The sequence below is a fragment of the Zootermopsis nevadensis genome, unplaced genomic scaffold, assembly GCF_977971745.1.
Source record: "Zootermopsis nevadensis isolate Lab colony 2312 unplaced genomic scaffold, Znev_1.0 Znev_ptg000030l, whole genome shotgun sequence".
Taxonomy (NCBI): Eukaryota; Metazoa; Arthropoda; class Insecta; order Blattodea; family Termopsidae; genus Zootermopsis; species Zootermopsis nevadensis.
The window spans coordinates 10000001-10025863 of NW_028259162.1; the positions used below are offsets into that span (position 1 = coordinate 10000001).

General features: G+C 38.1%; 1 protein-coding gene across 7 annotated transcripts in view; it reads left to right on the forward strand.

The window, feature by feature from the left end:
• The window catches only part of Sol1 (CUB domain-containing protein Sol1), a 659765-nt gene that overhangs the window by 547769 nt on the left and 86133 nt on the right, over window positions 1–25863 (forward strand). For all 7 annotated transcript variants that reach the window (XM_087358459.1, XM_087358461.1, XM_087358462.1 and 4 more), the window contains one exon: window positions 16071–16294. In XM_087358459.1, coding sequence (XP_087214585.1) covers window positions 16071–16294 — 224 coding nt within the window. The remainder of the gene's footprint in view (window positions 1–16070; window positions 16295–25863) is intronic.

Sequence of the window (25863 nt, forward strand, 5' to 3'; positions counted from 1 at the left end):
CGCTATTCTTAACAGGCGTAATACTAAACTGAACTAAAACGCTCGTGACATCGCAATTTTGACCACAGGTTACTATCCCCGAAAGAAACTACATTATATGCATATATTTTTGTCACATGTTTTGTCTTTGCATTTAAGTGTATTTATTTCCCGCTGTATGAATATGTGTGCTAGTGGTTGCGGGCATGTGTCTGAGTACGTTCCAGAACGATATATTATCTGTCAGTCGATGTATGAAATGACCTAAATCGAAATTTGAAATAATCGAAGAATCAGTCACCTAATTAAAGTTATTTGATCAATTCTGAGAAGAAAAAACTGCGTTAGGCGAGTATTATTAAGTCTTACATCACAGGAGTCAGGAATTGTGACGTACGTCTTCTAACACTGATATGACTTGTCAATTCTCGTGACGAACTTCCTGGCGTCTCTCCAAACGCCGCTGTTGTAATGGACGCTGCAGTTCGAACATTGTAGATGAGCTGATAACCTCGTCGCAAGGCTCTTAAAAGGATGTGAAGTAAGTGACACATTCGGTCAACAGATACATTTTATTGTTAGAGAGATGCGACCAACCAAGGGTGCCCAAATTGTTTTTGATGCAGGGCACGGGTCATCACATTTCTGGAGTAGATATCAGAACTTGGAATTGATAAATTCGGTTGAACGCCATGGTAATATGAGATCAAGAATTGGCAAGCATTCCAACTGAACTGCATTGCTCGTTCTTGAATATTTTACTGGCTACGGATCAGAATGTGCTTGGCAGGTCTCTACATCAAACTTATCCGAAAGTTCAGTTCCCTTATTGATTTATTTCTGAGTACAGTATATCAATTTCGTCGTGTACAGTGTGCTCCAAAAGTCGCGCAATTCAGAGTTGAATGTCATGTCCATTGTGCCTTTTTTTTGGGTCCATGTAGCTAAATTTTATATTTATTTTCTTCCTTTCAGTTATAATCTGGAACTGAGATCAGAACTACAAACTTATAATGTTTTCCGATGTACAATTACATTCTATCCTTTGTACAAGAAAGCGTGTCATACATTTTGTGACACTCCTTCGTTTACTGTATACCAATCATTTCCTTTTAAGCTGTCTCTTCTGAAACAGTTCTCAAAACATGGTTGTCGTTCTTATCAAACAAGAGGTTCATATTCTGTCAAACACGCAATATTATAAAACAACACAGTATTTACACCACAATTAAAACCATCGTAACGTCTTCTGTTAGTATTCGGCAGCATTTAACCGCCATATTGTCGTACATTATTTCTTCACGTTAAACCAATGACGAACGTTAGACTCCGACGAAAACATTGAAGAATCAAACGCGTAATGAATTCTTTGGCTCGGTCGGTCACATACACACCTATAATTTTGTTATCAAGGGTCAATCAGTTCGTTAAATACGTAATTTTATAATAATTTCAGTGGATAAAGCATAATTTTATTGGGCCTATATCTACAGAAAAGAGTAATGATGTCATTAGTTGCCTGTTTAATCTTATATTCTTACAAGGAACAAGATATGTTAATGTCAATATTTGACCAGACCAGCTTGCAGGTATAAATGACACAAGACCCCGACCACGTGACCGTGATGACCGATGGCTGATCAATGGTAGCAGGGCCTGTCATTTGTGACTGATGATACGGGATTAGTTACGGTTCCATCGATCAGGTGTCTCCCTACACGTGCATCTTCATTCTCCATAGCAACCGACGCCTTAATATTACAGTGCCCTCCCTTATTTGACATGAGGGCCCGATATCCGAACATTATGTGTCGCGGTGGCAGCGTCGCCTCGTTCTGCCGAGAAATAACGACCTACTTTTGTCTGGAACGGTTCAGTTTAGAATACGTTGAAGCCTCAGAGAATGTAGATCCTCAGTCGAGATATATATGTTTATCGGTATTGGTCTCGTGGTTTTCTTTACGCCATGTGAACTTGTAGCCGCGTATCTTCAGAGCTTTATATTACACAGATCAATGCAATTTTTTTTGTTATGTTTATTACCCTTAATTATATTAGCTCTATAAATCCAACTAAGTTTTATCTTTTCTTGCACATCTTTTAGGTTTTCATTATGTTTTATTTTATTTTTTGTTAATTTATTTTAATGCTTGCTTTATAGTTGGGTTTTCAGCTGTTGTCAAACGCTTTAATAAATAGGTTGAATTAAATTATTAAAATTCTTAATATTAATTATTTTATTCTTGGAAAATATATAAATATTATGCAGTAGTCACTCTATTCTTTTAAATTCTGCAGAAAGTACCGATACAAAAGTTACGTATTTTTCTAAGATATTAACCTCATGTCGATATTAACAACTGTAGAAAATAAAGAAATATCTGATGTGGCCTCTAATGGAATAACGCTCATGCCGAATTTCATTAAAATATGTCGAAGGTTCTCAAGTTAAAACATCAGGATAGACGGGCGGACAGACACAAACAGCTCCCCCGCCCCCAAAAATAAGAGTTTAATTTGTGCACATAGTGTACATAACGCATAATGTGGATGATGACACTTTCGAAAATCTTCTGTCAGTGCTAGGGAGGGTTGTTCATTTGCGGCAGTAAGCCACAGGAAATTACACGAGTCGTTTTACACCCACAATTGTTTGTAATACAGTAATTACTCGCCAACCGCTTGGGTTATGTTACAGCCAAACAACAGTGGCTGGGAAGACCAAGCAAGGTCTTCTGGGAAATGGGGATTATTAGAACCACGGGCCATCGTAACATTTAACAAGGCCTAACTAAGTTGTTTGTTGCCTCACTAAACAGAAAATAATAACATAACGTTTCGAAAATAGTATATGAAATAATAATAACGGTAGGAATAATTACCGTAATGTTAATGATTTGCCTTCAATAACAAGACAGGATAAGTAATGCCATATTAACAAACGATTAACCGTGTACACTTTTTAATATTTCTTTGTGGCATGATTATAGCTAGCGTGTTAAACGAACACCCCTGTGGACCGTTTGTTCATGATGAAGCGTGTAGTTTATCGTATTGAACAATAAATTCCCGCGACCACTGTGTAAATTACGTCATAAATCCGTAAACAAACTAAAACACTCTGCTGGATGCACAAAGAAAATTTTGCTAATACCGGAGAATAGAAAACAGGCAGAAATGAAATACTTTGCACGGGAGAACTGGTGCTGTGGGAGCCAGAAGAAATTGGAGCAAAAGAAGAAATGGGAAATAATAAGAAGGAAGAGTCTGAAAAATAGAAAAGTCAGAAGTTTCACTACATCAGGCATGTTGAAAATCAGACAGAATTTTAAGGCGCTTAACAGACTAATCGATTAACAAGTCTGTAGGTATGAGGGTCAATTCCGCTCTCTTGGAATCAGTTTTTACATGAAAATCATCGCCCTGATGACGGAGGCAGCATCACCTCTGAAACGTTGGTGGAAATCTACCAGACTACAGCAATCTTCAGACTCACCGCTGTGAAAACCTCAAATTCTACAATATTTGTTCAGTTACTAAATTGTCTTGCGAGCTGATTGGTTTCTACAAAAAAGAAAGTTGATAATAAAGAAAGAACATTATGAAATGGAGAAAACTGATGGGACTTAGGAAATAAACTGTAATTCCCTACATTCTGCGCCGATTTAGAGCAGTGAAAGATCTCGAGAGGGGACGTATAAGCTAAATCCTTCCTTTCGCCATCTTTCTCCGCATTACACGTGCGTGAGACCCCCTTCCTCTACCCCGCCCGCGCTGTCTTCTCGAGAGCATCAACTTTATAACACAAACCATCATTTGTCACCCAGCAAAATTTACTTTCCATAAGTGAGACACGAGGAAACTCTTTGCGGTAGATTTAGCTGTTCTAAAAATAATGAAAGACGTAGCTGACTCCTGCGTTTTAACATTTATGTAATACATTTTTGTTGATTCTGTAAGTGTGAGAATATTTACACGCATTTTCAAGAATGTATCTTAAATAATATTTAGTTTGTTTATATTGTAAATTTCTGCATGATATGGTTTATGCATAATCCGAACAAATTCAGTTGTAGCAACCCCGAGGAGATATAATCCCGAATTTGACTACGTCACAAACAACAGTCCTTATCTGTCACAGACGAATAACGTCGAGTGGATTCAGACTAGAAGCAGCACAACAACACAGCATTACACAAACATTACGTTGGGACATTATCTGTTGTCTAAGGAAAGTTACATGATCTGTGGACGTTTCGATAACTGGCTCTGCTCCCAAAATCAGGTGATTTGTTGGCATTATACATACAATTTCTGTATATTCTGAAATTAAAAGGCACTCTGCTTTATCACTTTTACTTTTAAAAATCTAGCTTCCATGATTCTGTCAGATCTTTATTTTAAAATAAAGTATCTCAACAGATAATTCCTATTTTTTGTTAAAATAAAAATAATCTCTTAAAGACAGAGGAGAGACATTTTGCGAAATGTCATCAAAATTATACATATCACGCAGCTGGCAATGCTGAACATAAATTTGTTATAATGAATCGACCAATGTCACGCACCTTCAGAGAATAATTACGGCACACGAGTTGAAAAACTCGTGGTATCCATGAATACATAACCTTTACATGAATGGATACATAGGCCTATACATGCATACGTACATACTCACACACACGCATTCATTTACATGTGGAGACACGCTAGCTTATACACCTCTGTACTTGCGGTATAATTTGCTGTAAACGTGTTAGAACACCATTCCAGTAAGCTCGAAGCCTTTACTTTACGGAGTTTGGGAATTTTGGAAGCACAGCTTGAATTAGCTTCTTGTTTACGATAGATTTCGATATTGAATCAAATTACATGAACATAAACTTTGCTAAGCTTGTGCGTTTTCATTTTGAAGCGGCTTTTAAGATCGACCGGAGCTGGGTGTATTTTTTGTCATTCTGACATAAATGACATCGTTTCTGTCTCAGGAAGTTGTGTGACTAAATGTCTGAGAGTGTAAGAAGACATCAGTTAACTTTATGAATGAAGAGTTGCTCGAGTAAAAGAGAGAGAGAGACTTATCGACATCATCGGCCGAAGCTCTTCGCGACAGATTTAATGCAGCAATGAAAGATGTGTGTAATGTAGGATCTGATCCTAAGGGGTTCAGGTTGAAAGCTCATCAGTTATTACGGAATGTAAAGAGGGAGAATTTGACATGAAATCATATTTCTTCGAATTCCCACGTCTTCTTTCTCTTTTTATTGCATTTACTCGTCAGTACCGTACGGGCTGAAAAAACTCATTTGGTCAGAAATCGGAGTTATACATTTATAATTAATCGTTTATTTCTCTGTGAAGTTGTGTGTATTTTACTGTGCGATATGTAAATGCGCACATAGAATGGATTGTCTCTACAGTCAGTTCTTATGTATTTTGTTCCGAACTTTTATTTCACATTTATATCGCGGTTGGGTTTTGAAGCTAGGCCATAACATCGTGTTTAGCACTTGACGAGACAACACTTATCTAGGTAATATTTAAAAACCTGATTATCGCATCCAAGAAATCAGAACATAGCATTATTACAAATATATTTACTGATCTGTAGGAATGATTTGCTGTTAACTACAAAAATTCAATCAAACCTCTAAATAAACTGTAAGTACTCTGCAGATTTATGAATATAAAAGCAGGTAGTTGCCTGTGACCTATAAAAGATTAACCTGTAAATAACCTAAAATATTTTACATTTGAAATAATAATGAACGAAAAAATTGTTTTTGTTTTTATGTCATTAATGACGGAAACATAAAACTAGACTTTGTGTTTGTTGGTTGGAGAATCAACCTAATATTCAAAACATTATGAGTACATATATTTCAACGTTACGGAGGAACGTATTGTTTAAATTTCTTTGCGATTCTGAGATTTTGTTTATGTTTTAACATTAATCTCGTGTGAAGTACTGCTGATTTAATTGGTAACGTCAAAATATATACCTAGCAACAAAATGTCAGTAGCAGTGTTCAGGAATTGAAAGTGCATCTTACGGACTGAAAAACATACACACGTAGTAGGCCGAAAAGAATTACATCGTAACCCAGTTTCTTTTCACACAAAGTCTGTATTTAGTCTCGTATAAAGTTGTATTTCCATTGTAAAGTGAATGCAATATTCTTCTCAACCAGTAGAGACATCGAAGAAGAACGGAAATTTCCCTGGTATGATGTTATCCGTAGTTTCGGTGGCCACACATCGGCTTCTCCTCAACATCAAATTCCATGGATATTGATGTGCGATCTGTGATGTTCGTCCTGACACTGGGTGGATTTTCCTCCTCAAACATAAGTTTAGTCTGCCGATCGCTGTGTTATCTAACTCACAGTTCCTGCGGTGTTTAACTGACCCTACTTTACGTCACATGGGCCTACTGTCCTCAAACCAAGAGAGAACCACTTTTTTAGTAGGACGGGGCGAAGGGGCTGATTGGTCCTATTGCACATGCGTACGCCATTGTACGCATGTAGTCTCAAGCAGTTCACTGCATTGAAGATTTCTGTCTTCTGGATTGTTGCGCTGTGTAGTCGCCCTGATGACGGAGGCAGTATGACCTCTGAAACGTTGGTTAACATCGACCAGACTACACAACGCAACAACCCAGAAGACAGAAATCTTCATACTCATCGCCCTGATGACGGAGGCAGTATGACCTCTGAAACGTTGGTTAACATCGACCAGACTACACAGCGCAACAACCCAGAAGACAGAAATCTTTATACTCCCCGCTGTGAAAACCTCAAATCTTACACAGTTCACTACATTGTTTATACAAATAATGTATGCAGGGGTCGACGTGCGCGTTTTTGTGAATGAGCTCAGCCCACTCCCAGTGGACTTCTCCTGGTGCGAAGTACAGTATCAGTTGACATCTGACCCTCAGTTTGGTTGATTTGACAGTGTGGAAGTTCAGATTAGATATGTTTATGATTCACGTGTTGTGTTTCGGGCCCGCGTTGGTGTTTTATTTTATTTTATTTATTTTTATAATTTATTTAAATCTTCTTCAGTATCTAGACTATAGAGCGTCGGACGAGAGGATGACAGAGGGGAATAAATTGGAAAGGATGTGGAAGGAAGCGGTCTTGGCCTAATTTGAGGTACCATCCCGACATTTGCCTGGAGAGACTAAGGAAAACCACAAAAACCTCAGCCGATCTCCTGGCCGAGATTTGAACCTGGGACCTCCCAAATATGAATTAGGAGAGCTAATCACTTCACTAAGACGTTTGGTCGCTTTGATGTAAAAGTTTGTCTGTTGCTGCCTTTCTCTTGAACCAACTGTACTGAATCCTCGAAAATGTCTGAAATTCCATCAGGAAGAGAGCACAGTTCTTTTTTACGTACCCCAGTTTGAGGCACACTTGTTGACGTTTTAAGTGCATTAAGACGGCCATCCTTGTAAGAAAGTAATGAAATAGGTCTTCATTGCAGAACATAACTCTCCGAAAAGTAAAACCTTTGCCTGAGAAGTAAAGTATCTGCGACAGCGTAGGCCGATAGGCTGTAATATTGCGTTTTGCTGGTGATGTCTTCACCCGTTTCCACGCTCCCATCGTGATTTGTATTTTATTTTATTTGCCATCTTATCGCTTCATTCGCAAACACTCACACTGCACAGCAATCGTAGCATTGCCAACGACAGCAGAAGCTCGAGATGGTATTTGAGCCCGCTGTTGACAAACACAGACTCTCGAGGAACATAGTATTGGATAGGAATTTGTGTGTCAAAGAATTCAGTTGCGTCGAAGAAATTTGCCTCCAAGAGAGATCTCAGATACCTTTTCTTGTTTGCGTTCTGCAGTGGAAGCTTCTAGCCTTGAATGAGCTTTAGTTCATTGTTTTACAATTTGATGTGCGTGATGCCGCATTTTTATATGTTTTTAGTGTATTTTTTCAACTATGCGCTACATCAGAATCAACATCGCAACTCAAGCATATCTATGTTATTTAACTTACATAATAGACGGGTTTCGTTTTTTGCAACTTGCATTTGGAGGAAAACCTCCGCCTTCTTCTATAGTTCCTGCTTTGACCACCATATCGCAGCACCTCAATTTCTATTTGATCCATCATTTTTTATCACCTCCCGTAGGATATTTCAAATATGTTTTTGAGGTCGTGCAGAATAACACAAACTCAGCATCAAATTTCATCCAAATCCGTCCAACGGTTCTCGACTTGAAAGGACAGACGGACGGAAAGACATGACCAGACTATAATCCGTTCTCGTTATGCAGTTCGTGCAAAGGACGCGTAAGAGGTATGACGCACTGTGAACTATGTACTCTGTATTGAGATTTATAGTTCTCGCGGCGGCGAGTATAAAGATGGCTGTCTTCTGGGATGTTGCGCTTTGTAGTCGTAGAAATTGATCGACATTTCAGTGGTTTTACTACCTCTATCATCAGGGTGATTTTCATGATAATGAAAGAACTGAGCACTTCTAAAAATTGAGTCAGTTTTTGCTAGACTCAACGATAATATGCTAAAAAACAATTATCTGCAGTTCTTTGTTCTGTACTTGAATTTGATATTGACGTCAGAAGCATGATGAGTACTTTCAGGAATTAAATTTCAACCATGGCGTTTAGGTAGCTGATTCGAATTTTGTATCATATTTCAGTTTGCATGTATAATAGCTGTACATACGAATGTATGTACGAGCTTAGATAGTGAGATGTATTTCATAAAGATATGCGTGCAATAAACTATTTCCTACCGCTCAGAACGGCATTATTTTCCATGTGCCTTATTTTTGTTTGAATACTTAAATATTCTATAACTGCAGATATATTATCAGATATCTTTTGATTTCAACAGAAATTAAAAGGAAATGTCCACTTGATTAAATAGTTTTATTATAGTAATCGATTGTTCGGTATTAGTACTGCTCAGATCTGGCAAAAACCTCTGATTCCATAAAAGGCGGGTAATTTATTGTCTAGATGAGCGTTATATTAAATCCTGAAGAGCCTGCAGTTGTGTTCACTAACTGATGTTTGACTGTCGAATGGATGAAAACATAACTATCGTCAGTTCCTGAATATAACTGCAGGAATTCGGTGACTTTTATTTAAAGAACCATGATCTCAGTTATCATGTAACACAAAGTTATAGGCAATGCCTGATTTTTAGAACAGACAGACTGTCATAGCTGATTGCTGATAGCTGAAGTTCTGTACTTATTACTTCAGATGTCACTAACAGAGTAGTTGTAACAATTATTCTCATAGCTTTCTAGCATCTGTGCCCCCCCCCCCCCCCGGTTAGGTTCGTAGAAAATTACTCTGGCTGTGAAGTAAAGAAACAAACCATTAAGCAAGACAGCAGTTTAGAACTTCAGACTTTCTGTTCTGACATGCGACAAAGCACTGTGTAAATGACTCTCGCAGAAAGCAAAACGTTAGAAAATGTCTCTGCTTTCTGTCGCCAACAATCGCGAGTGTGAAGTCAGATTTGTTCTGCCTTGTTCCAAGTGGAACATTCCTCTCTTGCGCAGAAAACAATCCGGCCTTTGCGGTGTTTTACTGCGCGCGCCCTTGTCGGTTTTCCTCCCCTTGTGACTAAAATGGGTAGACCCAAGACTCCTTCGTCTTGCAGTGTTATTGTATTCTTTACCAGAAGACCGATTTGAAATTAACTCACTGCATAAACATGCCAAAACTGATAAACTGTAAGCAAAAGTACTTGAGGTAGAAGCAGTCGGTGAAAATATTCATGAAATAATTTAATGCTAGTCAGAAGTTGCTTATGTCGCTTCAGTAAATATGAGTGCCTCAAATTATAAAGTACAGTTACGGTTAAAACCATTGTACTAGTACTGCTTGTTCGAAAGGAACGAATCTTAATTGTTCCACATTCAACAAGATATGACTGAAACATTTGAATATGAAATACTGTCAGATATTGAACTGAAGCAAGAATGGGAAGAGTACATCAATTTGAAATTTAAATATTGTTTTAGTTTATAGGCGTAAGCTTAAAAGAGCCAAAAATTCCAATTTACAGTAGACGCAAAATAACTTCGGGTTTTTATTACCATTAAAAATGCACACTTGGGAGGGTCTACGATGCGACAGCACGTTCGAAGGGACAAAGAAGTCCTTTCTTGTATATTATAATGTGAAATTATTATGTTTATGTTGTAGAAGTAACGCGTGCAGGTTAATATGTGTGCCTGAATTAGTAATATTTTATAGTTCCTGTGGTTTGCAAAGTAATAAACTTCAGTGTAACAAATTTTGACCTATTTTTTGGAAAGTAAAAGGGTACATATTTTCGGTTCTAATCATGCTCAGAAAAACTCTTTGCCGTCCTGCTCCCCATTGCCAATTTCATCTTCCCTTCTCTTCTTACTGTGACGTAGCTCAAGCTTGGAATTATTTTGCATTCACTGTAGAATCCTACGTGAACATTGCCAGCAGAGATATGTTCATCTTTGCACAACAAAGAATGCATCTTGCTATTCTTAGAAGTCAAGACCGTTGATCAGATATCGAGTAAACTTTCAGGGTTAATAACAGTTGCCTAACGTACACAATAGACGAGTTTTTTTAATGGGGTTATTTTGCGCGAGCTGGCAAGCACTGAACAAGTGCAGCAACAATTTGTCGGTCCATGTAAGTGGCCGCCGTGATACTGCGGCAACTTCTCCGTCTCTGCTGTTAAGTGTGTAGTCTAAACAAAATACACCAGGCGAACTCGCTGCACTGCCGGGTCCAACGTTTCGTTTCATGCGTCATACTTGATATCAGACAAACATCTACGACATTACCTAATTGAATATCAGCAGCCGCATCTTTCTAGTTTGGTCACATTCGTGACAATTTAAAGCATATTATTAAGCGGCAATGTAACTGAGCGGTATAAGTTTTACTTTGTGAAAGTTGTGTAAAGGAACGGATTGGCCGTGTTACACGCCCCATATATACGTGGATCGAGTTCCGTTCGAGACAGGTATATTTGTCCGTGTTATTGTTTTCTTGTGGCTGGGGTTTCGTCGTGCTGAAAACACGTCACCCTATATCTGGTTGGATGATCGTTTACCTCTGCTTAGGCATGTGAACGTGAGGCCAGCTGTCAAGCTAGTCGGCTTTGGCTCTCAGAGAGCTCTTACGCTACGGATTAAAAAAAATGTTTTCTTGTGAAAGTACCATAGGCCATATAATGGCTAGTTCCCATTCTTGTGTTGTTTATTCCTTTATCAGAACTTTGTAGTAACAGAAAGTCTGGCACCAAGAAGAAGATTATTTTATGACCGTAGGTTGCTGGATGGAAGTGTTCGTGTTAACATTTGCATTTTACAAAATAAATAGTTTTGTTTTCGCTGACCTATTGTAACAGCGCCAGATATTAGTAAAGTAGTCATATGAAGGATAATATGGGCTGGACATGTACCAGGTATATGGGTTATAAGAAATAAATCCGATAGTTTAGTCGGCAGGCCGGAAGGGAAGACTCCTTTCGGAAAACGTATGTATGAGAGGCTAATATTGAAATTTATCAAATAAATAGGATGTGAGTGTGTAAACTGAACTTATTTGGCTCGCGATATGTTCATGTGTTGAGTACTTAAACTGCAGGATCCAAAAGGCGGGAAATATCTTTAATAACAACAATTGTTCGCTTCTCAAGAGGACTCAGTAGGAAATCATTACTTTTACATGGCATTTACGACATTTTCACCAAACAAAATTTCTTATGAAGAGCCACAAAGTTTTTTTATCGAAATAGGATGACGGGTTATATATTTTAGATTAACAGTTCTTGACATACCAAACAAATATCGCAGTAGGCAAATAAATCAAAATTGTACTGCTCTGAAGACAGGTAATAAATTCCCGAAGCAGATTAAAATCAAGTGAATCTTTTGTTTTAATTTTCGTTAAGTAAGACTATATTTGGAAAGTATCTAGTGCATAAATACCAAATTTTGTTCAAGACGACCTTAAAGTGTCCCATAACACATTTTTGGAACGTAAAGGTAATGAAAATCTAAACTCGATTGCACATAAATGGTGGATGACAAACCGTTTTGTCTCCTTCTAGTATTCTACAGATAAAATACAAGAGAAACATTCAGACATAACAGAGAAACATAAAAAGTTTAGATTTGTTGAAAACCTTTGGAGAGAAATCCAGTTTTGTAAGTTACATTACAATCCATCTGTGTTAACAGGCATTGAAATCTCTTCAAGAGCTACTGTAAGGCTAAAACTTGTCTAATTTGCGCTCACTGACACAATGTAAACTTTTAACACGATCTTCTTATTTTCTCGGGAAAAAAACTCGTGGAACAGCATCAAAATATTACCTTTGTTTTTAGTTGTGAGACTTTGATATAACATGGCGTAACAAGCAGTAGGAAAGGAGGTTCTTTTATTCTCCGTAACTATATTTCAAGGTGTGAGTTTTCATATCCTTTTGTTTTCTTTACACAAATCAAGAGTTGAACCAAGGGTTGAACTTTGCGTGTAAAATGAAGGGGTATGAAGCAAGGTTAGAAAGAAAGGGGGTTGGTTAAAACTTTAAAACAGTATCACAAATGTGTTCCTTCGCTGAGACCAAGCGGCCCTTCGTGTCCTTTCTCTTTGCTTTTCTTTGTACCTGACGCGTTACACGCTGAAAGCTTGATCGGTCACCCACATAATTCAACAAGCAGTACCACTATTGTGTGTAGGTTACGTAGTCTTGCCAGTCATCCAGCTACAGTACAACTTCCTCTTCTCTATTATCCAAACGAGATTAACTTCTATAACACACAACCTAGGCGTACGTAAGTCATGAAAGTTAAACAAGACTGGTAGTTGACACTGTGCGCTTCTTAGGAAATATTATTTGCTATATCACAAATCAGTCTAGAGCAGACAAAGGGTGATTAAGACAGCAGGATCGACGTCCAGTAATCCACGTGTCATACCTGGCCACTGTCAGGTTTGTAAAGAACGCATTATCGGGTATAGTATGTCCTGACAGTTGTCTGATGACACTTTACGGACGGAATGTGATAAATCCATATTGAGGAATTACTTTCTAATTGCAATTTCCAGGTCCATAGCCCGGACTCCTAAATTTCCCAACGCAGATATATTTACCTGAAGTTCTTCTGAATGTATCTTTGTCTGATATTGTCTTATTATTCTACAAGCGATTGTCGTTTTGTTTTGGAATTTTATTATTTCAAATGTTCATCTCCAAAGTTCTTCAATCCTTCAAATAAAACATAAATATTATTTGCGCTGTAGGGCCCGTTAAATAAATCTTGGATAAAGATAAAATAAAATTTTGTAATACGATTGTCTTCTTGTATATCTTCTGCATCATCATCGTCATCAATCATCGTTGGACCCGCGGGATTTCATCTCATATCGGCTAATATCACCAGTTCTACATTTTATATATCGGCAAGGGGCTCACGTTTATTGATCTAATACATTCTAGTTCATATTGGTAACACGTTGTCTCTATCCATCCCAGTCACCATTTATTACGAGTTAAAATAGGTTGTAGATTACTGTCTTCTGGTTTGTAGTTTGATAGAAGTTTACTAACGTTTCGGATTTAACTTCATCATCAAAGTAATTGCCCTGATGATGGAGACAGCAAGCACCTTTGAAATGCCAATTAACTTCTACTAGACTACACAACATCCCAGGAGACAGTCATCTTCATTATCCGCCGTCAGATTCAGAAATCTCACCTCAGAAATAGTTTGCCCAAATACGTTAATAACAACATTGATGCAATAAGTCTTATCATCACTGTAATGGACTGAATCATGGTCAGTACTTTTAGGGACAAGCGACCAGAGAGAACTAAAACAGTGTCTCGTTATTTAGGAGAATGGGGCGAACATATAGAAGCGCACGTGAGTGTCAAACGTATCTACCTACATGAATACCAGTCTTTCTCCCTAGCATTTCAGATAGTCAGGAATTCTCAGTCATTGATGACCTCGAAAGTTCATTATCGTATTCCCTAGAGCCAGTTGTATAATTGTGGAGGTATGTGCATAGATCGATGGACAGACATACAGACTGATAGTGTGACCTGTCCTTTGTCATGTAGCTCGTCTAAAGAACGCATTGGAAAGTGGGTTTCATCTATTTTAAACAAAAGCAATTAGCCTTTTCCAGTGACCTGAAACTTGGCAACGATCATTCAGAAAGTGAAACCCATCTATCATTCGATGTATTTGTCGTAATTTCTGCATGGTTTTGTTAATTAGCACTGACAGTTACAGCGAATGAATATGATTTATGTGTTCCATGTGAAATTCGATATTAGGCTGCAATATGACACGTTGTGTAAAAAAGGAGAGATAAAAGCTCTACATGCCAGAAATAAATTACTTTGGAGAAACGAGTCACGTGCCAGTATATAATATGAGACACACGAGGCACATAAATAGTTCCACGTATTACAGCTGCGAAGGTAGGATTGTCAGACTTTGACCCACGAGGGTCAAGAGAAATATAAACCAGAAAATGGAATAATGAAATATTTCTGTGTGCTTTAAATTACGAACTCGGAGGACAGGGGGCTAAAATGTTGAACATAACACTTTTAAGCATGTAGCTCATCTAAACAATATGTAAAATGGTGGCTTTTACTTAACGTAAACACATCGCATCTCCATTACCAATATCAGTTTTATAGTAGGTAAATAGTTCCGCATATTCCAACTTTAAAGGTGGGATTACCAGCTTATGGCCCTCGAGATTCAAGAGGAATATACACCGAAACATGGTTTAACGGAATGTGGATGTACACTTTTAATTACAAACTCAGATAAAAGTCTTTTTTTCGCACCGTTAGTTTGTAATATGTAACGTCGTCTCTGTAATATAAAGTTACAACTAATTGCAGAATTATGGGACTGCTTGAAACACGACAAGATTATGTAGCCTTTTCTGCACCCCTAGTCTATATTGATATGTGTAGTTTTACACATTAACAGCACTAAAGTCTTTATGAGATGGTTTCATCGATTTTGCTGGTACTAGATGGTCTCAGAATTATGCGTGCGTGTGAACGACACATGCCTAAACCTTTCTCGGACCTAAGAATTTACTTAGGTGCAAACACGTTAATTGCGAACCCTGTAATAATGACACTAGATACAAAATCAGTAAACTGGTGATATTTATTCCATGTTCACCGTCTCTTCTGAGGTAGTTAGTGAAGATGCACAACAAATATATCTGGCTCATTATTAGAGGTGTCTGAGGACCACCATTTCCGGTCTTATTGTGGTTTATTCTATTCTATTCCTTTCTATTCTATTCTGTGTTATTCTGTTCCATTATGTTACGTTCTAGCCTTGTAATCCTGGGGTCCCGGGTTCAATTCCCGGTGGTGCTCAGATTTATAACTTGTGTTGGACAAGACCGTGGTCTAGGCATCACGGAGTTTTCCTCCGGGGGCTTCCCTGGTTTCTCCGTGGCATCCCAACAATTCCTCCACTCACACACACACAGAAGAAGGCAATGGCAAACCACTTCTGATCATCTGCCAAGAACGTATATATGGATGAGCAGGGCCCTGACAACCTGAAGAGGATGGAAGGATCCTGTTCATAATATATGGACCTGTCGTCAGACAGAACACTAAAAAAAATGTTGTGTTGTTCTATTCTATCTTGTTCATTGATATTCTATTGTGTTCTGTCCCGTTCTGTTCTGAACTGCTCTTTTACATTCTGCTTTATGCACTCCATTCTCTTCTGTTCCGATCAATTCTGATTTATTCTGTTATATATTTTTGTTGTGTCCTGTTTTAACCTGTTTTATTCCTTTAATTTATGCTCCATTCTTTTATCCTCTGTTTCTTTACTGCCCTCTTCTTTTTTGTTGTGTTTAATTTTATTCTGTTCCGTTATGCTCGGCTCTATTCTATTCTGTTCCGTCGATTCTCCTATATATGTGTATGCATGACATAAGAGGCGCACTTATGGTGCGCAAGGAAGACAGGTGGATGTTACATGCAGCGCCTTGAAGTGCTTCAAGACGCCCATCGTCTTGTTGCAGTTGCCTGAACCGTGCGGATGTGATCAAAGTATATGACGGCCGAAGTTCGTCTGCGCCTGCCATAACAGTGTTATGCAACGAGGCATCGGAGCTTGAAGTCCTGTCCACCGGACCAGATCTCTACATAGAGTTCGTGGCCAACTCCGAATGGCCTGGACAAGGCTTCAAGTCCAGCTTCCAGTTCCAGCCGATAGACTCCATCACTAGCGACAGTCCGTCAACAGGTCAGTGAAATGAGTTTGTGTAACTGATGCAGTCACGTCCTTACCCGAGCTCAGTAAGTTGTCCTGGAAAAATATAATAATGAAGTCTAGGAGTCACATAAACGTTGTTTGATTTTATGTTCACGTCTGTTTATCAGGTACTGGAAACGCATTCAGAATTTTACAGTACCAAATATAGGTTGTCACAAAAAAGATATATGCACACGTTAAATGAATAAAGTAAATATATTTTAATAAACTAAACCATTGCAAACGACAGAATTGGCACTTACTGAATTAGCAAATCAAGTGCAGGTGTTCAAAATGACCTCCGTCACCTTCATGGCACAGTTGATAACGGTGAACAGATGTCTAACAAACGGCGCCTAAAGTTATTGCTGTGTGTACGTCTTTTTTGAACTCTCTGTATTAGACCTCTTATATCGTATGTTATAACAAATGTGTGTAAGTATGATTTGAGGTTTTCACAGCGGTGAGTATGAAGATTTCTGTCTTCTGGGTTGTTGCGCTGTGTAGTCTGGTCGATGTTTACCAACGTTTCAGAGGCCATACTGCCTCTGTCATGAGGGCGATGAGTATGAAGATTTCTGTCTTCTGGGTTGTTGCGCTGTGTAGTCTGGTCGATGTTTACCAACGTTTCAGAGGTCATACTGCCTCCGTCATCAGGGCGATCTGAAACGTTGGTTAACATCGACCAGACTACACAGCGCAACAACCCAGAAGACAGAAATTTCGAATGTTTATAACTTGCTCCCATTGGAATATCACCACGCCGAAGGTAGACTACAGTAAACATCAAATAAAACATTTTGTGTGGTAAAATGCTGTCATTTCTGATTTATGTGCAGCACAGATATTCTTCAGAAGATTGTAATGACTCGGCTGATAAAAAAATTCTGTGCTCTTCATGTAACCCTAAGTTAATCATCGTGATATGAGATACCGGCATTCAACCCCACCCAGAGCCAAATAAAGTCAGTTGACATCCTCTCTCTCTCTCTCTCTCTCTCTCTCAGTTTGTTTAATTTTAAAAGGCTCACTGCCACTTTAATACAGGTCTTAATTTTGTATCAGTTCTCTAAGATTTACAGTCTGAAAGAATTAATTCTGTTTTTAAAATGTAATGCTGAGTATGTTCAAAAATGGGAGCTTACCCGTCTTAGTCTCGTGCTTGGATTTCGTATTTATGGATAAACTATGAGACAGGGCACCGCTGAGTGTAACGTGATTACGGTGCGTGGGCCCTGTGGAAAGTTTTCTATATGCATTCTGCATGTATGGGACCCCACCCACTCACTCATTATACGGACGCTTGAGTTAGGAGTTATTTAATCCGTTCACTTGGTTTAAATGAGATACGAACATCCTTGTATGGAGTTTAAACATATTTGCTGCGGATGAATGTGAGAAAAGACGTCATTGCGCCAGAAACCCATAAATACGTTGTCTTTTGTATCAGTTATTATGAAATTATTGACATTGAAGAGTTATAATTTATTTACTAGCCGTGTAATTTAAATTCTCCCGGTTGTGTACGAAATCGTATGTAAATTGTACGTTAATAAATATGAAATTGAATGATCCATTGAATGATTCTTTCGGTCTGCAGATCGTTCGCGATTTTCAACGTGAAATAATTACATTTATATAAAAAGTTGTTACCAAGTTCCAAATGCGTAACTTACTTTAATGAGCAGTAGATCTCAGACAGAAAGGAATAGCCTGTAGGCACGTCAAGCTTTAGCAACAGGCCTGTCTCTCGATTTATGAGTTTTCGCTACAACGAACCATACTTATTTATATTTTATTATTTACGAACATAATTCTGTTGCAACAAAGAGCCAATTACTTTCTTATGAATGATCTCTTGCGCTTGTTATACGCATATAATTAAGGCGTTAACAAATACAGTTGTTTGTTTTTCGTTTACGGAAGTTCTGACGTTAGTAATGTAACTACAGTAACTGCTGTGCATCGTAATGTTTGAGGTTTGGGCATTTTCTATTGTCTTTTCCGACTGTAATTTATATGAATTTCTAATCTCACCCAAGCTTGCTACGTGTATTACCTATATCACACTCGTTCATTTGATGACCGCAATAATATTTTGTGAAGAATGCAGACGAAACTCATTATCAGGCGTATGTATTTTTTGTGTCCTGCTGTTAGTTCACGTCTTTTAGCTTCCTCGGCCACCTGTTTTCTGACACTCTCAATCCGTGTTTTACCTGTAATCAGACGTTTCGTAGCCAAGTGGTATTTGTCAGTGAGAAATAAATGTGTTAGTACTGGATGCGGCCTTTCCTTAAATCGTGCGTAGTTCATTAGACATATTAATCAAACCATGTCTCCTGAAACATCGTGTCGAGGATTTCATGAAAACTGTTTCATAAAGCTGGGGGCCTGTGGCTTTATCGAGAATGCTGTTCTTAAATTCAAAATCATGCAAAGGGTCACTTGAATCAACCGTTGCTCGATAGTCCTTTCATGTGACTATGTGACCTTGAATTTAAAATAGCGGCATTTTTTTATTAAATCATAGTTTAAAGTCTAATGAAACCGATTTTATACTACTGGTTTCCTCTTTTTATGACCCGCCGAAAGAAGACTAAGATAAAGCGAACTGCGTTATTTCCAACGCACAGCATTTACTTACGAGAGAAAGAGAGTGGTGTGGATGAAGGAGGTATTCTGGATAAAATTGCTGCCGGATTAAATAGAACGTAGAAGGAGCATGGGGAAAGAAAGTAATAAGAATTGAGAGGGGAGTAAGAGTGAAAAGTTAAAAATGGATCCAGATTAAAGTATAGATCGCTATAAGAATGGCGAGAGAGGAATGAGCTGAAATTGGAACAGTGTTACGTGGAACAGTGAAGGAAGATGAAATTATGAAAGAGATCGATCACGGCTGAAGATTAAGGACAAAAAGAGAAAGTCTAGAGAGAGAGGAGGCAGTGAGGAGAAGTGTAGGCTTAAACGGAAGTAGAAAATGAGATATAGGCCGAAAGAATAAGGAGGGCGAAAATGATGGGAGGAGTACGCAGTGATAATAAGTGTAATGAGTGTGAAGGAAAAGTGGGAATAACGAGAGAAAAAGTGAGACGCAGAGTGAGAGGAGGTAAGGTGACGTTCAGAGGAGGAGTAAAAGCGAGGTAGGTGCAAGAATGAAAGTGGCGGGAGTTACAAATTTACGGAAATGTAAAGGTGCCCAACTGCAGCCGTGCGTATTAAAGTACAGCCCGAAAGGCGTAGTTCCCATTTTAGACTTTGTATCGTGTCAGAGAGCGTTTATATGCGCTACAATTTCCAAACATTCTCGTCAATTAATGTTGTGTGTAGCCTGCCATTGGTTTTAAATATAGCTTTAATCTGTAAGAGGATGCTTACATGTAATACGTAGGCCTGCAAGAATTTAATTGCAAGATTTCACTTTGAACATATTTGTGGATGGGAGACTTATAGACACATTAAAACTGATCAGGGTTGAGGGATTGAACTGGACACAGCTGGCTCAGGATAAAGCACAGTTCGGGGTTGTTTTAAAAAAGTATGAACGTTTGGGCTCTGTAAAAATCGGAAAATGTCTTGGCCAACTTAGCAGCTATCAGGTGTTCAAAATGAGATCTATTCCAAAGGCTAGGCGCTAAACAGCACACTTCCCAAGAGGGTAAATATAAAAGACAAACGATAAAAGTAGTAGTTTGTATACTATTTTATGGATTAATGTTAGTTGCACTTAGTTATAAGATAGATAAATGTCAGTACGAGGAAGATACACGATCATCATAGTAGTTTATATCCCGTAGCATCAATGCGTACCTTGGCATTAATTCTCTGCCACCAACTTATCAACATTTGGACGTTAGTAAAGATTAATAGTGTTTCCGTTCGTTAAATATTCTCGCAGCTCAGATTGGCAAGTTAAGGGGCCTCTGAAGTTCAGAATACCTGCTAATGTAACATAAATTCCGGGTTGTTTAAAATTTATATTGATCGGCAGAGATCATTAACAAATAATTTAAAATCTTGCCGAAATAAATTACTGGAAGAACGATAGTGAGTTACAGCAATAAATTTCATGGTAATTAAGATCAAAGTAATTAGTAAAATAATTACAGATAACTCCATTCTACTTTACACATAACATTCCACGCCATTTTCCAAATATTAATATGCTTTTAATTATGGTTTAATGGCACTGTTAGTAGCACATATTATGTAGAGTGCAACATATTATTGCGTTATAAAAATTATTATTCGTTCCGAAATAATGTTGCTTGGAATATGTCACAGTGTCGGTATGAGAATTGAAGCAATATCATTTTTGCGGTAATTATGATAAACGCTTGAAATGTGTAATAGATTAATTCTGCAATCATGTGTTTGATTACGTATCTCAAGGATTTTAGTAGGATAATCTGATGAAATTATTATATAAATTAATTTTATCATTACCTACATATTTAATAGTGTTTAATTATTTTATTTTTATTTGTTAATGTAATTTTCGGGGCTTGCAGAAATACTTAATAATTTGACGCATTCTTTAATTCTTATAAATAAAAAATCTGAAATTGTTTCTTATGTGTAGTGTTATTTTCTACAAATACGTAATTTCATAGAGCCTAAAGCCTGCTGTTTTATTGACAAAATATGCGCACGGAAGTAAAATATAGCATCTGAAGTCATCTACTGTATCCTTATATTAGCTTCCAGCACTTTGCTTTCTAGGATATTGGATGTGTATGATCAGTCAAAACGAAACACCACAATTTCCTATTATGAATGTTTGCGCTCCACTTCCACCCAGCCTTTGACAACTTTATAATGAAACCACAATGACAGGCGAATGAAATTTTAACACGTTTCTACGCTGCATGCTTAAAATTCGTTTCAAATATTGAGGCACATGCTTCACATAGAATTGCACGAGTTCAATGGTATGTAAAATCATCAGTGTAGGAGATGTTGCATTTAATCTCCTTTTAATAGTTCTGAACGGTTTGTAAGAAGAATAGGTAGCATTTGAAACGTGTAGAGAATTACACAGGTAGTGGGAAGTTTTCATGATTTGTAATCTTCACCAAACGTTACTAAAGCCGGTCAAATTAATGAAAATTAAATGCATGGAATTTGTGTTGCAGAAGAGAAATTAATGCAGAATTTTAGTGGGAAAACGCGGAGGGAAGGAAACGCCTCCAATAAAAATTATAAATGGGCGAATTGTAATGAAATGCTTTTTGGAATTGTAGACTGGATTCGACTTCAATTTTATAGTGATATTTTTGTTTTCCGACAACACAGTATACATTTACTGCTTTAATATAGCGACAAGTTTCCTCAGTCCGCCGTCCATAAAAAAGGATATAGTGTATTGTCCAAATCACGAATAGACTGGTAAAATCTTCTAATGGTTCCGTTACGTTCTGTTATTACTTTTACGTACCACGGAACATATTATTTGTCTTTTATTGGTTACTTAAAAATATAAAAATAGTTATAACAAATGTAACTTAAAAATGAAAATATTAGCCAGGCTGGACGAATACTAAATCCTTCGACAGAAAGTAGGAAAGATTTGCCTTGCCGACTAGATTATAATTAAATTCGTCTCTACCTCGAGTTCTGTATCTTATGGACGGACATGAAATTAATAGGACATTTTCGAAACGCGCACGAAAACAAAGAGGACATATTCGTCTACAAAAAGGGGGTATGTTTGTTGCTGTATTTTCCATTCATTATGAAGCTGAATTGCATACAAGTTAAAAGTGGTACTTGATTCTTGTACTTGATAATGACTGCAGGTAAAGAGCAGTGAATGTTTTCATCTCTTGGCTTAAAATTATAGTTTTAAAACTCCTTATTGGCATACCACCGACGTTTAAAAAATAGTTTCAAGCTTTCAGCTTAACATGAATAAATGCAACTGTGAGACCCTTGCTAATTTAGAAACCACGCCTGTGTCCGCTCATGGCAAGAGCAGTTTCTCTCAGAAATATGTACCCCCACCAGTGGGAAGTGACAGAGCCTGATTTACGCAGCAGATTTCAACTTTACACTCCGGACACTACATTTATCTTCTGCAGCAGCCACATTTCGCCAACAGCAAAGAACGATAATACTTTCATTTAAACATTAAAGTTGGCGTTTTTAATTTTCTCAGCGTCATAATACGAAATACAATACACCCACTCGTTTATGCACTATTTATTTCGACGATAAATTCTGAATTTAAAAATGCATGTATTCAGTGTTGTTGCGTCGTGTAGTCTGGTAGACGTTTGCCAGCGGTTTGGAGGTCCTTGCTGTCTCCATCGTCAGGTAAATGTGTAAGCCGCGGGTCCGGCTTACTAATCGAGTGATATGGGTTTCTTTCTGCTTGTTTTCTAGCTGTTTTTGATCATTTTTAATTCTAATTTTCTTCCTCATATTCAGACACATTTAGCTATTCGATCAGATGACCTTGACGTGTTTTATACTGGATAAACTCTAATGTTATTATCCAGCATTTTTCTGAAAGAGGAAAATGCTGTTGTAGACATACGATGATCCACATAGGATTTTTAGAATAATTGATAATGGGGTCATATTAAACGCAGACCGGTTTCTTATTGATATGGCACTCCCCCATGTAGACAGAACAATCGCAAGTTAGAATGAATAGAGCCCAACATTAGAACGCTGCACAGCTATAGATGACTTAACTTCTGCCCTTTGACTAATAATCGATTACTTCTCCAATAGAAATGTAATGGTCCAGTAAATTCAACTTCCAGGCCCTTTATTGTGCAGTCAGAAATATCGCCGTTGTCAGAAAGTGTTCTTGGAACCTTTTATTTCGAGTCCAGCTTTTGTCCATTAGTCTGTTAACTTTCCACGCATCGTCTCAACCGCTAATCATCCCGACAACCTGCTCTTAACATCCGCCCACAGATCTGCTCTCTGATCCTGTTCCCTGCTGATAAACGTTGTACGATGTTGCTGTGACCTTGAATGATGTAATTTTGTGATGGCTACTGCAGTGTCAACTGCATGGAAATGTGTGATTGCTGGATTTGACGTAATTTCATAGTCCAGGCCCGATAACGGGTTGAATAAGCCGCGATGTATTTCAATACGTTGCTATCTGAGTGACTGCAGAGGCTGAGGAGTTATGGTCTGGTGAAAGTTATGGGCTGGGAGTCCCAAGGCGTGCTGTGCCCCGAAATGTGCAACGCGGAGTGTACCGACCGTCACGTGGCAGAGAAATGAAATGTAACTGTGACATTAGCGGAACACAATTCAGACATGGGGGATAGACAACACGCCGCTCATTTTGGGACATAGAGACGGGAGCGGGCCAATTATTAAAAATAAGGTCTGAGATATTGTCGATAGCGTACATAACCACGCCATCTTAAAACTGGCGACTTCGCTCGCAATAAAGAACAGGAAATACAAACACAAACACGGAAGCACTATTTCCGTGTTTAGCACCCCAAAATCTATAAAGTAAACTTATTTTTATGCCTATAACAAGAAATGACCCAACATTTGTTGAACAATGTAATATGTAATGACGGCAATTTGTAATGAATTGGAAACTGTGTGAAAGGAAGTGTTGGTGGTGGTCTAATTTGAAGGCATTATTCTGATATTTGCCTGAAGCGACTGAAAAATACTTACACAGTATTGATTCTGTAATGTTCCTTCTGTTATTTCATTTCGTGAATGCTAACCTTTACGTTCTCTTAATAACAGCGTAAAGAAAGCGCGTGAGACGAGCAAGGACCTACAATACGAAATTTTATCAAAATCAGTCCAGCGGTTCTCGAAGTATGAAATGACGCAGCACAAAATAAATTGTATATAATTCCCACTTTTCTTACAGAAAAATATTACTGGACATGAAATGTATGTTTCAGTTTTCTGTAAACCGTTTGTTCGAGATGTTTTTCGTTTCGAATGATATTTAGCTAGTCACGATCGAGATACGTGTAGGACCTCATATATGTCTTCATGTAGTACTAGAAACTACTGTCCACAGATCACGAGAAAAACCCTGCTGAGGGAAGTCGTTTCTGGTGCGGTGCGGGGGGAATGTTTCATATCAGCTGGACTAGAGGGCTGCTATTGGTGGGAAGTGTGATACGTCAGAGTTTTACGCTACTACACACAGACTGAAAACATCAAGCGTGTAGTGAGCGCACTTGTAATGTGTTCTGCGGGTGTTGCGACAATATTCTAGATTAAATCACTGTGCCTCTGTGAGGTAAACTTAAAGCTGTACCCATTTGAACACATGAAAGCTTGTCGTCTGTTGTTCGTTCAGTGGTTGTGGAACGAATGCTTTTAGGATCGGTCGTCACTCACCGCGAAATCTTGTCCATGCGCGTATATCGAATTCCTAGCAGGGATTTTCTCCTGATCTGTGGACTGTACTGATTGATATTAACGAAAATTAGAACATACCAGCTAATGTTCGTAAAAAATATAAAATATCACGAAAATCTGTTAACGGTTCTCAGGTTATTACAAACGGGCAAACAGACAGGTCGAAGCTAACAGTCGACTTTTTGTATCTTCGCTGCGAATGAGCTCGAACGTCCTCAGTCAGGACATCTGGTCTCCTGGCCTCCTACATACGAGGTGAGGCTAACTACTGCGCAGTGGCATTTGGTTTCTGTCTAAAAATGTTTGAGATGATATTTATGATGATAAATTTGAGTAATTGTGAATATTAAACGGATTTAACAATAAAAATGGGAAGGGCCTGAACATTATCAAGCCCAACTGTTCCTGTATTAATGCGTTTCCTATTTAGAATTTCACGAACATAATGTGGTGATGATATGGCGCGACAGCAATTGGGAATATCATCTATTACCGATGACGGTGCTGTCAGACATGGCAAGGAATTAATCAGAACCAATTTATTACAATGTGACAGTCTCACATTTCAGACAGGCTGTGATAATACATAAAACCGGCCAAGGATTAGCATTTTGAATATGTTTTTTGAACACTTGCCATTGTGCTGTGTTTCTCTTTTCTCAGAGTACTCCGGGAAATATAATTTTGACGTTTCAGACACAATCAAACCACTAATCAGCTTCGATGACAATCCACCATCGATAATCGATATACACCACTGCTACAGATTTATCATTTGAATAAGAACAATGCTGTCAGAATTATTAGTGATCTGTGTTTTATGACGCTGCTCGAGTTTTGTTACGCGTTGCTTCCAACGTGAAGCTCTAATTCCGGTATTTCAATTACCACGCGCCGGTGTTTAGGATAGAGATTACAAATGCTTCACATTATGCTTATTTTTGTATTATTCGTTTATGATTTATCAACGATTTTAACTGCTGTTTGTATAGCGTCGAATGATAGGATGTTTAATGAAAAACAAATTGGAAAATTTGTGTAAGAAAGAATGCGTAGCCTAATTTAAGGAATCCCGGAATCTTTTTGGAGGGATTAAATCAGGTTTTCGGGCCGAGATCTGAACACGAGGTTTGATACCGGGAACTAACTAGTACGAGGGAGTACTAACCCTTAAACCGTGGGGTGTCATTATC